We start from the raw sequence: 12,946 nt of genomic DNA, 5'->3' as shown, positions 1-12,946 counted from the left end.
GAGAGAGAGAGAGAGAAGGGGGCAGAGAGAAGAGAGAGAAGGTGGCAGAGAGAGAACGAGAGAGAGAGAGGGGGCAGAGAGAGAGAGAGAGAGAGGGGGCAGAGAGAGAGAAGGGGGCAGAGAGAGAGCGAGAGAGAGAGGGGGCAGAGAGAGAGAGAGAGAGAGAGAGAGGAGAGATAGAGAGGGGGGCAGAGAGAGAGAGAGGGGGCAGAGAGAGGGGGCAGAGAGAGAGAGAGAGAGAGAAGGGGGAGAGAGAGAGAGGGGCAGAGAGCGAGAGAGAGGGGGCAGAAAGAGAAGGGGGCAGAGAGAGAGAGAGAGAGATAAGGGGGCGAGGGGGCAGAGAGAGAGAGAGAAGGGGGCAGAGAGACAAGGGGCAGAGAGAGAGAGAGAAGGGGGCAGAGAGAGAGAGAGAAGGGGGCAGAGAGGGCAGAGAGAGAGAAGGGGCAGAGAGAGAGGGAGCGAGAGAGAGAAGGGGGCAGAGAGAGAGAGAGAGAGAGGGGGCAGAGAGAGAGAGAGAGGGGAGAGGGGGGGGAGAGAGCAGGGGGAGAGAGAGAGAGAGAGGGGGAGAGAGAGAAGGGGGCAGAGAGAGAGAGAGAGAGAGAGGGGGCAGAGAGAGAGAGAGAGAGAGAGAGAGAGAAGGGGGCAGAGAGACAAGGGGCAGAGAGAGATAAGGGGGCAGAGAGCGAGAGAGAGAGAGGGGGCAGAGAGAGAGAGAGAGAAGGGGGCAGAGAGAGAGAGAGAGAGAAGGGGGCAGAGAGAGAGAGAAGGGGGCAGAGAGAGCGAGAGAGAGATCGAAAGAGAGAAAGGGGCAGAGAGCGAGAGAGAGAGAAGGGGGCAGAGAGAGAGAGAGAGAGAGGGGGCAGAGAGAGAGCGAGAGAGAGAGAGAGAGAAGGGGGCAGAGAGAGAGCGAGAGAGAGAAGGTGGCAGAGAGAGAGCGAGAGAGAGAACGAGAGAGAGAGAGGGGGCAGAGAGAGAGCGAGAGAGAGAAGGGGGCAGAGAGAGAGAAGGGGGCAGAGAGAGAGCGAGAGAGAGAGGGGGCAGAGAGAGAGAGAGAGAGAGCGAGAGAGAGGGGGAGAGAGCGAGCGAGAGAGAGAGGGGGCAGAGAGAGAGCGAGAGAGAGAGAGAGGGGGGCAGAGAGAGAGAGAGAGAGAGAGAGGGGGCAGAGAGAGAGAGAGAAGGGCAAAAGAGAGAGAGAGGGAAGGGGCAGAGAGAGATAAGGGGGCAGAGGCAGAGAGCGAGAGAGAGAGAGGGGGCAGGGAGACAGAGAGAAGGGGGCAGAGAGAGAGACGAGAGAGAGAAGGGGCAGAGAGAGAGAGCGAGAGAGAGAGAGAGAGAGAGAGAGGGGGGCAGAGAGAGAGCGAGAGAGAGAGAGAGGGGGGAGAGAGAGAGCGAGAGAGAGAGAGAAGGGCGCAAAGAGAGAGAGAGGGAAGGGGGCAGAGAGAGATAAGGGGGCAGAGAGCGAGAGAGAGAGAGGGGGCAGGGAGACAGAGAGAAGGGGGCAGAGAGAGAGAGCGAGAGAGAGAAGGGGCAGAGAGAGAGAGCGAGAGAAAGAGCGAGAGAGAGAGAGGGGGGCAGGGAGACAGAGAGAAGGGGGCAGAGAGAGAGAGCGAGAGAGAGAACGAGAGAGAGAAGGGAGAGAGAGAGAGAGAGGGGGGCAGAGAGAGAGAGAGAGAGAAGGGGGCAGAGAGAGAGAGGGGGGGCAGAGAGAGAGAGAGAGAGAGAGGGGCAGAGAGAGAGCCAGAGAGAGAGAGAAGGGGGCAGAGAGAGAGAGGGGGGGGGGCAGAGAGAGAGAGAGCGAGAGAGAGAAGGAGGCAGAGAGAGAGAGAGAGAGAGAGAGAGAGAAGGGGGCAGAGAGAGAGAGAGAGAGAGAGAGAAGGGGCAGAGAGAGAGAGAGAAGGGGGCAGAGAGAGAGAGAGAGAGAAGGGGGCAGAGAGAGAGAGAAGGGGGCAGATGTCAGAGCGGGGAATGGATGTCAATTTGGGATGCTTTTTCCATCACATTCTCCTGCTTCGTCTCTCAGATTCTAAATTAGATTTCTGGAAATGGATGTTGTCAGCAAGAATTTGTTCATTGTTATTCTTTTGATAATGTGACAGTTCTTATTTGTATGCATGCATGTATATAGAAGGATCATATTGAACTGTATTTCAGTTATTACAAACACAATGTGACAAAGGTTGACCGACAACAAGCTTTTACGGTATGACATGCTTATTTACTGCTTATGAATGTGTCTTGTATGGGTTATGAAGTCCTTCTATAAGTGAGCCTTGCCGCCATGTTATTTTCCTTGGTTTATCAGGTGGGCCTCTATACCACTGCTCCTTGTAATATAAAAAAACAGAGGCCAATTCAACAATTCAATTAAGTGCTAACAGTGTGGCAATCTTAAGGGACGTTAACTGTTAATCACTTGAATGGGACCAGGAGAATGGTGAAACAATAGCAAGATTAGATGAACACATCACTAGAGATGAAATTCTCTCTCTCCATCTCTTTATCTTACCATCGCTCTGCCCTTCTCTCTCTCTCCATCTCTATCTTACCATCGCTCTGCCCTTCTCTCTCTCTCTCCCATCTCTTTATCTTACCATCGCTCTGCCCTTCTCTCTCTCTCCCATCTCTTTATCTTACCATCACTCTGCCGTTCTCTCTCTCTCCATCTCTTTATCTTACCATCGCTCTGCCCTTCTCTCTCTCTCCATCTCTTTATCTTACCATCGCTCTGCCCTTCTCTCTCTCTCCCATCTCTTTATCTTACCATCGCTCTGCTTCTCTCTCTCTCTCTCCATCTCTTTATCTTACCATAGCTCTGCCCTTCTCTCTCTCTCTCTCTCTCCATCTCTTTATCTTACCATCGCTCTGCCCTTCTCTCATTCTCTCCCATCTCTATCTTACCATCGCTCTGCCCTTCTCTCTCTCTCTCTCTCCATCTCTTTATCTTACCATCGCTCTGCCCTTCTCTCTCTCTCCATCTCTTTATCTTACAATCGCTCTGCCCTTCTCTCTCTCTCTCCCATCTCTTTATCTTACCATCGCTCTGCCCTTCTCTCTCACTCTCTCCATCTCTTTATCTTACCATCGCTCTGCCCTTCTCTCTCGCTCTCTCCATCTCTTTATCTTACCATCGCTCTGCCCTTCTCTCTCGCTCTCTCCATCTCTTTATCTTACCATCGCTCTGCCCTTCTCGCTCTCTCCATCTCTTTATCTTACCATCGCTCTGCCCTCTCTCTCTCTCCATCTCTTTATCTTACCATTGCTCTGCCCTTCTCGCTCTCTCCATCTCTTTATCTTACCATCGCTCTGCCCTTCTCTCTCTCTCTCTCTCTCTCCATCTCTTTATTCAATTCAATTCAAGGGGCTTTATTGGCATGGGTAACATGTGTTAACATTGCCAAAGCAAGTAAGGTAAACAATAAAAATTAACAGTAGACATCACACATACAGAAGTTTCAAAACAAAGACATTACAAATGTTGTATTATATATATATATATATATATATATATATATATATATATATATATATATAGTGTTTTTACAATGTACAAATGGTAATGGACACAAGATAAAATAAATAAGCATAGATATGGGTTGTATTTACAATGGTGCGTGTTCTTCACTGGTTGCCCTTTTCTCGTGGCAACAGGTCACAAATCTTGCTGCTCTGATGGCACACTGTGGAATTTCACCCAGTAGATATGGGAGTTTTCCAAAATTGGATTTGTTTTCGAATTCTTTGCGGATCTGTGTAATCTGAGGGAAATATGTCTCTCTAATATGGTCATACATTGGGCAGGAGGTTAGGAAGTGCAGCTCAGTTTCCACCTCATTTTGTGGGCAGTGAGCACATAGCCTGTCTTCTCTTGAGAGCCATGTCTGCCTACGGCGGCCTTTCTCAATAGCAAGGCTATGCTCGCTGAGTCTGTACATAGTCAAAGCTTTCCTTAATTTTGGGTCAGTCACAGTGGTCAGGTATTCTGCCGCTGTGTACTCTCTGTGTAGGGCCAAATAGCATTCTAGTTTGCTCAGTTTTTTTGTTAATTCTTTCCAATGTGTCAAGTAATTATCTTTTTGTTTTCTCATGATTTGGTTGGGTCTAATTGTGCTGCTGTCATGGGGCTCTGTAGGGTGTGTTTGTGAACAGAGCCCCAGGACCAGCTTGCTTAGGGGACTCTTCTCCAGGTTCATCTCTCTGTAGTAGGGGATGGCTTTGTTGTGGAAGGTTTGGGAATCGCTTCCTTTTAGGTGGTTATAGAATTTAACAGCTCTTTTCTGGATTTTGATAATTAGTGGGTATCGGCCTAATTCTGCTCTGCATGCATTATTTGGTGTTCTACGTTGTACACGGAGGATATTTTTGCAGAATTCTGCATGCAGAGTCTCGATTTGGTGTTTGTCCCATTTTGTGAAGTCTTGGTTGGTGAGCGGACCCCAGACCTCACAACCATAAAGGGCAATGGGCTCTATGACTGATTCAAGTATTTTTAGCCAAATCCTAATTGGTATGTTGAAATGTATGTTCCTTTTGATGGCATAGAATGCCCTTCTTGCCTTGTCTCTCAGATGGTTCACAGCTTTGTGGAAGTTACCTGTGATCAGTCCTTGGTTCCAAATATTGGGGAAGATGCCAGAGCTAAGGATGATGTTAAAGAGTTTTAGTGTTTTAGTATAGCCAATTGGAATTTGTTGTCTGTATATTTGATCATTTCATTGAGGATACCATCAACACCACAGGCCTTTTTGGGTTGGAGGGTTTTTATTTTGTCCTGTAACTCATTCAATGTAATTGGAGAATCCAGTGGGTTCTGGTAATCTTTAATAGTTGATTCTAAGATCTGTATTTGATCATGTATATGTTTTTGCTCTTTATTCTTTGTTATAGAGCCAAAAAGATTGGAGAAGTGGTTTACCCATACATCTCCATTTTGGATAGATAATTCTTCGTGTTGTTGTTTGTTTAGTGTTTTACAATTTTCCCAGAAGTGGTTAGAGTCTATGGATTCTTCAATTACATTGAGCTGATTTCTGACATGCTGTTCCTTGTTTTTCCGTAGTGTATTTCTGTATTGTTTTAGTGATTCACCATAGTGAAGGCGTAGACTCAGGTTTTCCGGGTCTCTATGTTTTTGGTTGGACAGGTTTCTCAATTTCTTTCTTAGATTTTTGCATTCTTCATCAAACCATTTGTCATTGTTGTTAATTTTCTTCGGTTTTCTATTTGAGATTTTTAGATTTGATAGGGAAGCTGAGAGGTCAAATATACTGTTAAGATTTTCTACTGCCAAGTTTACACCTTCACTATTACAGTGGAACGTTTTACCCAGGAAATTGTCTAAAAGGGATTGAATTTGTTGTTGCCTAATTGTTTTTTGGTAGGTTTCCAAACTGCATTCCTTCCATCTATAGCATTTCTTAATGTTACTCAGTTCCTTTGGCTTTGATGCCTCATGATTGAGTATTGCTCTGTTTAAGTAGACTGTGATTTTGCTGTGGTCTGATAGGGGTGTCAGTGGGCTGACTGTGAACGCTCTGAGAGACTCTGGGTTGAGGTCAGTGATAAAGTAGTCTACAGTACTACTGCCAAGAGATGAGCTATAGGTGTACCTACCATAGGAGTCCCCTCGAAGCCTACCATTGACTATGTACATACCCAGCGTGCGACAGAGCTGCAGGAGTTGTGACCCGTTTTTGTTGGTTATGTTGTCATAGTTGTGCCTAGGGGGGCGTATGTGGGAGGGAATGCTGTAACCCCCAGGCAGGTGTTTGTCCCCCTGTGTGCTGAGGGTGTCAGGTTCTTGTCCGGTTCTGGCATTTAGGTCGCCACAGACTAGTACATGTCCCTGGGCCTGGAAATGATTGATTTCCCCCTCCAGGATGGAGAAGCTGTCTTCATTAAAATATGGGGATTATAGTGGGGGGATATAGGTAGCACACAGGAGGACATTTTTCTCTGTTAGGATAATTTCCTTTTGAATTTCTAGCCAAATGTAGAATGTTCCTGTTTTGATTAATTTAATTGAGTGAGTTCGGTCTGCTCTATACCAAATTAGCATACCCCCTGAGTCCCTTCCCTGTTTCACACCTGGTAGTTTGGTGGATGGGACTACCAGCTCTCTGTAACCTAGAGGGCATCCAGTGGGTCTGTCTCCTCTATACCAGGTTTCTTGCAGGATGACAATGTCTGTATTACTGATTTCTTTGGTGAAGTCCGGGTTTCTGCTCTTCAGGCCAAAGGCAGATGACCTCAGGCCTTGGATATTCCAGGATGAAATAGTAAAGGCTTTTTGTTCCATAAAGTGTCCAATGTTGTTGGTTGTGGTTTGGCCTCAGGCCAGTAAGTGTGAGCAGAGCCTGCTGAGCATCTGGTACATGCCATTGGCTTGGGCGAGTGTGAGAGCGGGTGTTGGTACTGTTTGCCCGCTCACTAACTGGGCGTATGTGTGGCTTCCATGTTGAGGCCCTCTTCGCGGGGGTGGGGTGCATGGGGTGGGCAGGAGTGGCATAGGTCTGATCTGGGGGGGCCTAAATGGGGTGTGGGCATGGTTGACGTGGGGGGGTGTTGATTGGTTGGGGTAGGGGTGTGGATGTGTCTGGGTGTGCGGTGGTCTGGATGTAATTCCTCTTGGCGTGGGTCCTCTATGTGTAGGTCCAGGGGGGGGTCCTGCAGGTCTGGGAGGGTGTCTCGCTGGTCTGGGTGGGGTGTCTATTGATCTGTTGCTCCTGTGTGAAGTGTTGGGGATACGTCTGTGTGTATTATTATGTGGCTGGGTGAGCCTAGTTTGGCCTCAGACAGAAGATCTAGGGCGCTCTGGGTGTTTGGACACCAGAGTTTAGACACACTGTGTTTGGGAAAAAGTTTTTTTTCTTCTATATATTTCCCATTAGAGTCCATAAGTAGTACAATCTGTGTCTTGTGTTTGTCCTCAGTGGGTGTGGGGGGGTTGTCAGAAGGGCTATCAGGGTGGCTGACAGGGGGGGTGCTCAGAGGGGGTGAGAGCCGCTGGGCTTGGGGTTCTTCATTTGTCTGTTCTGCTGTGATGTCGACTCTATGGTCAGGGTCTGGTGTGGACTGTTCTGCTGTGGTGTCGAGACTTTTTTTGGGTGCTGAGGTGGGCTGTTCTGCTGGCTTCTCTGTGGGGGTGGCCACCTCTCTAGTGGGTTGTTCTCTGTCACACGCCGTCCCCCTCAACCTCTCCTCCATCCCCCTCACCCTCTCCTCAATCCCCCTCAACCTCTCCTCCACCAGCAGTCTGATACTCTCCTCTAGTGCTCTGTTCTGCTCCTCTTTCTCCTGTTGTATTTGTCTCACCACTGTCCAAAGTGCAGATATGTCTCTGTCCACCTCCAGCTCTCCTGGTCTGGTTAAGGGGCTGTTGTTGTGCTGGGCTGTTGTCTGGGTCTGTGCTGACTGAAGTGTAATCACCTGCTGTTCCAGCTCCACCTGCCTTATCTCCAGCTGGGTGAATTTGTCCTTCATTTCAATGAGGGAGTGGTAATCTGTGCTGGGAGGTTGACTCTCCGCTGGGGGTTGCTCGTCTGTGGGGTTATATAGTGAAGAGGTCTGGTCTGACCCGCTCGGTGTGGGGGTATCTTTATCAAGGGAGAGCTTCTCCTGCTGGGCTAATTCTTTGATTAGGTGAAAGTCCAGCTGAAACTGTTTGGGGTTACTCTGTACCATCACTGTTCCGGACTTATAGATATTAATATTACTTGACTCAGAGTCCTCGTTATCAAGTATCCTGAGTTCCACCCCTCGTTAACCCCCCCTCTCTTAACAAAGGGGTAGTGTGCTAATATAGCACTGTGCCATGCCAGGGGATGGTTTGTGTGGAAGATAAGGTTGCTGATGTTCCCATTTTTGTAATAGTCAGCAAAAAGTGTCTCTTGATTTTCCATAAGGAGCTTCATTTTGTAATCTTTTCTTATCATTCTTTACATGCAAATGGTACTGTATTTTAATTACCTCTGAACAGCGGGAGGGAGCCTCTAAGGCCTCTCCATTTGGTTGGGGTAGACTGTGTGACTCTCCTGCCATTGTTGGGCTAATGGGCTTTGACACCTCTCACTTGACACGTCAGTGCTAGTTGAAGCTGTATCAAGCTTGGCAGAATTATGTTAGAATTCAGTCCTTATAAAGTAATGTTGTGTATTTTTCTTCTTGGCTTTTGGCTTTTAAAATATAGTTTCGGACTAAGCATTACTCACTCAGTTCCAGGTTGGATGGGGTTTTCAGGTTTCTGTTGTTTTCCAGAGAATTTGCTGTATAGAGAAATAAATCTTGGTAGTTGTGAACCTTCCAGGTGATTCCGTAATTCCGTCCAAAATCAGGTTGTAGGTTTTAAGTTTTGATTTGAAGTGGGGGTTATGTTGTAGAGGGTAGAATCCAGTATGTGTTCCTGACAAAAAATCCAGGTTTATCTAACTCCTAATCTATCTTTTTTAAAGAAAATGCTGAAAAATGCAAAGCTCATCTGATCGTGACCATTGCTCTGCCCTTCTCTCTCTCTCTCCATCTCTTAATCTTACCATCGCTCTGCCCTTCTCGCTCTCTCCATCTCACCATCGCTCTGCCCTTCTCTCTCTCCATCTCTTTATCTTACCATCGCTCTGCCTTTCTCTCTCTCTCCATCTCTTTATCTTACCATCGCTCTGCCCTTCTCGCTCTCTCCATCTCACCATCGCTCTGCCCTTCTCTCTCTCCATCTCTTTATCTTACCATCGCTCTGCCTTTCTCTCTCTCTCCATCTCTTTATCTTACCATCGCTCTGCCCTTCTCTCTCTCTCTCCATCTCTTTATCTTACCATCGCTCTGCCTTTCTCTCTCTCTCCCATCTCTTTATCTTACCATCGCTCTGCCCTTCTCTCTCTCTCCATCTCTTTATCTTACCATCGCTCTGCCTCTCTCTTACTTTTCTGTTTTTCCCTCTTACCCCTCTCTCCCTCTTTCGTTCTTTCCATCTCTTTCTTTCTTTTACTTTTCTATATTCCCTTTTCTCTCTATGTTACTCCTCTCCCTTTCTCTCTCTCCCTCCACCCTCTCCTTTCAATTAAAATAACCTGAATTACCTCCTGTTTCAAGGAAAAGAGCAACACTGATTGTTTCTCTCTCTCCCTCTCTGTACCTCTCTCTCCCTCTGTATTTCATAATGCACCATCTGACACCTCCTTGGTCTGTGTAATCTACCTGGAGTGTCATCCCCTTTCTTCTCTAGTAATGATGACATAAGTGTCGCTCTGGCACGACTAGCTGATTGGTGACCCACCCTGCTCAGGCACATCCAGAATAATCAGCCCCATCAGTGGCCTGGAGATCGCTTGAGCTGATGAGCAGCCGGGAGCTAACATCATCACCTCCTCCTCCTCTTCTCGCCTCAACTCTCTCTCCTTTCTCTCCGTTCTCTCTCTCTCCTTTCTCTGTCCCTCTCTCTCTCTCTCTCCTTTCTCTGTCCTCTCTCTCTCGCTCTCCTTTCTCCGCTCTCTCCTGTCTCGTCCCTCTCTGTGGCACAACTGTGATCTAAACTCCTACTGTGATCTTAACTCCCACTGTATAAGGCATGGGCATATGGCTACATGGTATACGTAATAGGGATACATTAGTGAAATGCCATTATCCTCTTATAGCGGTCTAAGGCACTGCATCTCAGTGCAAGAGGCTTCACTACTGCCCCCGATTCGAAACCAGGCTGTATCACATCCGGCCGTGATTGGGCGACAGTTGGCCCAGCGTCGTTTGGGTTTGGCCGGGGGTAGGCAGTCATTGTAAATGAGAATTTGTTCTTGACTGACTTGAATAGTTAAATAAAAGGTTAAATAAAAAATATAAATAAAATATATATAATTATAAATCTCTCTCCTCCTCTCGCTCTCTCTCTCTGTGTGTGACAGAGGTGATCATAATCCATGTACTAAATAATGTATAGGGGTGGATTTTATATAACATCTTTCCCTTCTCTCTTTCTCTGTGGCAGAAAGGTGAATAGATGATCTTTGAGGAATGTAGTGTATAGGGGTAGATATCCTTTATAACACTCTCCCTTCTCTCTCTTTGAATAGATGATCTGAGGAATGTAGTGTATAGGGGTAGATATCCTTTATAACACTCTCCCCTCTCTCTCTCTCTTTGAATAGATGATCTGAGGAATGTACTGTATAGGGGTGGATATCCTTTATAACACTCTCCCTTCTCTCTCTCTCTTTGAATAGATGATCTGAGGAATGTAGTGTATAGGGGTAGATATCCTTTATAACACTCTCCCTTCTCTCTCTCCCTTCTCTCTCTCTCTTTGAATAGATGATCTGAGGAATGTAGTGTATAGGGGTGGATATCCTTTATAACACTCTCCCTTCTCTCTCTCTCTTTGAATAGATGATCTGAGGAATGTAGTGTATAGGGGTGGATATCCTTTATAACACTCTCCCTTCTCTCTCTTTGAATAGATGATCTGAGGAATGTAGTGTATAGGGGTGGATATCCTTTATAACTCTCTCTCTTTGAATAGATGATCTGAGGAATGTAGTGTATAGGGGTGGATATCCTTTATAACTCTCTCTCTTTGAATAGATGATCTGAGGAATGTAGTGTATAGGGGTGGATATCCTTTATAACACTCTCCCCTCTCTCTCTTTGAATAGATGATCTGAGGAATGTAGTGTATAGGGGTGGATATCCTTTATAACACTCTCCCTTCTCTCTCTTTGAATAGATGATCTGAGGAATGTAGTGTATAGGGGTGGATATCCTTTATAACACTCTCCCTTCTCTCTCTCTTTGAATAGATGATCTGAGGAATGTAGTGTATAGGGATGGATATCCTTTATAACACTCTCCCTTCTCTCTCTCTCTCTTTGAATAGATGATCTGAGGAATGTAGTGTATAGGGGTGGATATCCTTTATAACACTCTCCCTTCTCTCTCTCTTTGAATAGATGATCTGAGGAATGTAGTGTATAGGGATGGATATCCTTTATAACACTCTCCCTTCTCTCTCTCTCTTTGAATAGATGATCTGAGGAATGTAGTGTATAGGGGTAGATATCCTTTATAACACTCTCCCTTCTCTCTCTCTCTTTGAATAGATGATCTGAGGAATGTAGTGTATAGGGGTGGATATCCTTTATAACACTCTCCCTTCTCTCTCTTTGAATAGATGATCTGAGGAATGTAGTGTATAGGGGTAGATATCCTTTATAACACTCTCCCTTCTCTCTCTTTGAATAGATGATCTGAGGAATGTAGTGTATAGGGGTGGATATCCTTTATAACACTCTCCCTTCTCTCTCTTTGAATAGATGATCTTTGAGGAATGTAGTGTATAGGGGTAGATATCCTTTATAACACTCTCCCTTCTCTCTCTTTGAATAGATGATCTGAGGAATGTAGTGTATAGGGATGGATATCCTTTATAACACTCTCCCCTCTCTCTCTTTGAATAGATGATCTGAGGAATGTAGTGTATAGGGATGGATATCCTTTATAACACTCTCCCTTCTCTCTCTTTGAATAGATGATCTGAGGAATGTAGTGTATAGGGGTGGATATCCTTTATAACACTCTCCCCTCTCTCTCTTTGAATAGATGATCTGAGGAATGTAGTGTATAGGGGTGGATATCCTTTATAACACTCTCCCTTCTCTCTCTTTGAATAGATGATCTGAGGAATGTAGTGTATAGGGGTAGATATCCTTTATAACACTCTCCCTCTCTCTCTCTTTGAATAGATGATCTGAGGAATGTAGTGTATAGGGGTGGATATCCTTTATAACACTCTCCCTTCTCTCTCTCTCTTTGAATAGATGATCTGAGGAATGTAGTGTATAGGGGTGGATATCCTTTATAACACTCTCCCTTCTCTCTCTTTGAATAGATGATCTGAGGAATGTAGTGTATAGGGGTAGATATCCTTTATAACACTCTCCCCTCTCTCTCTCTCTTTGAATAGATGATCTGAGGAATGTAGTGTATAGGGGTGGATATCCTTTATAACACTCTCCCCTCTCTCTCTTTGAATAGATGATCTGAGGAATGTAGTGTATAGGGGTGGATATCCTTTATAACACTCTCCCTTCTCTCTCTTTGAATAGATGATCTTTGAGGAATGTAGTGTATAGGGGTGGATATCCTTTATAACACTCTCCCCTCTCTCTCTTTGAATAGATGATCTGAGGAATGTAGTGTATAGGGGTAGATATCCTTTATAACACTCTCCCCTCTCTCTCTCTCTTTGAATAGATGATCTGAGGAATGTAGTGTATAGGGGTAGATATCCTTTATAACACTCTCCCTTCTCTCTCTCTCTTTGAATAGATGATCTTTGAGGAATGTAGTGTATAGGGGTGGATATCCTTTATAACACTCTCCCTTCTCTCTCTCTCTTTGAATAGATGATCTTTGAGGAATGTAGTGTATAGGGGTGGATATCCTTTATAACACTCTCCCTTCTCTCTCTTTGAATAGATGATCTTTGAGGAATGTAGTGTATAGGGGTGGATTTCATTCCCATGCGGCACATTTCTAACCTTTTCTCTCTCTCCTCCTCTACTTCCCAGAGCACCTGAAGGGCCGTCTGGAGGAGTACATGGCCCGGTTCCCCAAGGTGCGCATCGTTCGGACCAAGAAGAGGGAGGGTCTGATCCGTACCCGTCTGCTGGGGGCCTCGGTGGCCAAGGGAGAAGTCCTCACCTTCTTGGACTCTCACTGTGAGGCCAACGTCAACTGGCTGCCCCCCCTGCTTGGTGAGTGTGTATGTGTGTGTGTGCGTGTGTGTGGACCAGTCAAGCAAAATGTAGTCCCCCCTGCTCAGTGAGTCGACTGGAACGGAGTCGCAGAGCGTAGCTGCAGGTAGTGATAACAACAAAAACAAAAAGAAGCTTAGATGGGGAGAGATTTGGGCCAGGAGAGGAGTGAGCAGGAAAGGAAAGTGGGGGGAGAAGAGGTCGGGCAAAGT

The 12,946-nt window shown here is 46.1% G+C and overlaps 1 protein-coding gene across 1 annotated transcript in view; it reads left to right on the top strand.

The window, feature by feature from the left end:
- Positions 1-12,946, top strand: part of LOC135506533 (polypeptide N-acetylgalactosaminyltransferase-like 6) — a 264,906-nt gene that overhangs the window by 209,943 nt on the left and 42,017 nt on the right. The window contains exon 6 of the mRNA XM_064925892.1: positions 12,549-12,734. Within this exon, the coding sequence (XP_064781964.1) occupies positions 12,549-12,734 (186 nt within the window). The remainder of the gene's footprint in view (positions 1-12,548; positions 12,735-12,946) is intronic.

This window comes from Oncorhynchus masou, chromosome 20, assembly GCF_036934945.1.
Source record: "Oncorhynchus masou masou isolate Uvic2021 chromosome 20, UVic_Omas_1.1, whole genome shotgun sequence".
Taxonomy (NCBI): domain Eukaryota; kingdom Metazoa; phylum Chordata; class Actinopteri; order Salmoniformes; family Salmonidae; genus Oncorhynchus; species Oncorhynchus masou.
Note: the sequence above shows the minus strand (reverse complement) of the source record. Positions and strands in the feature narration are given on the sequence as shown.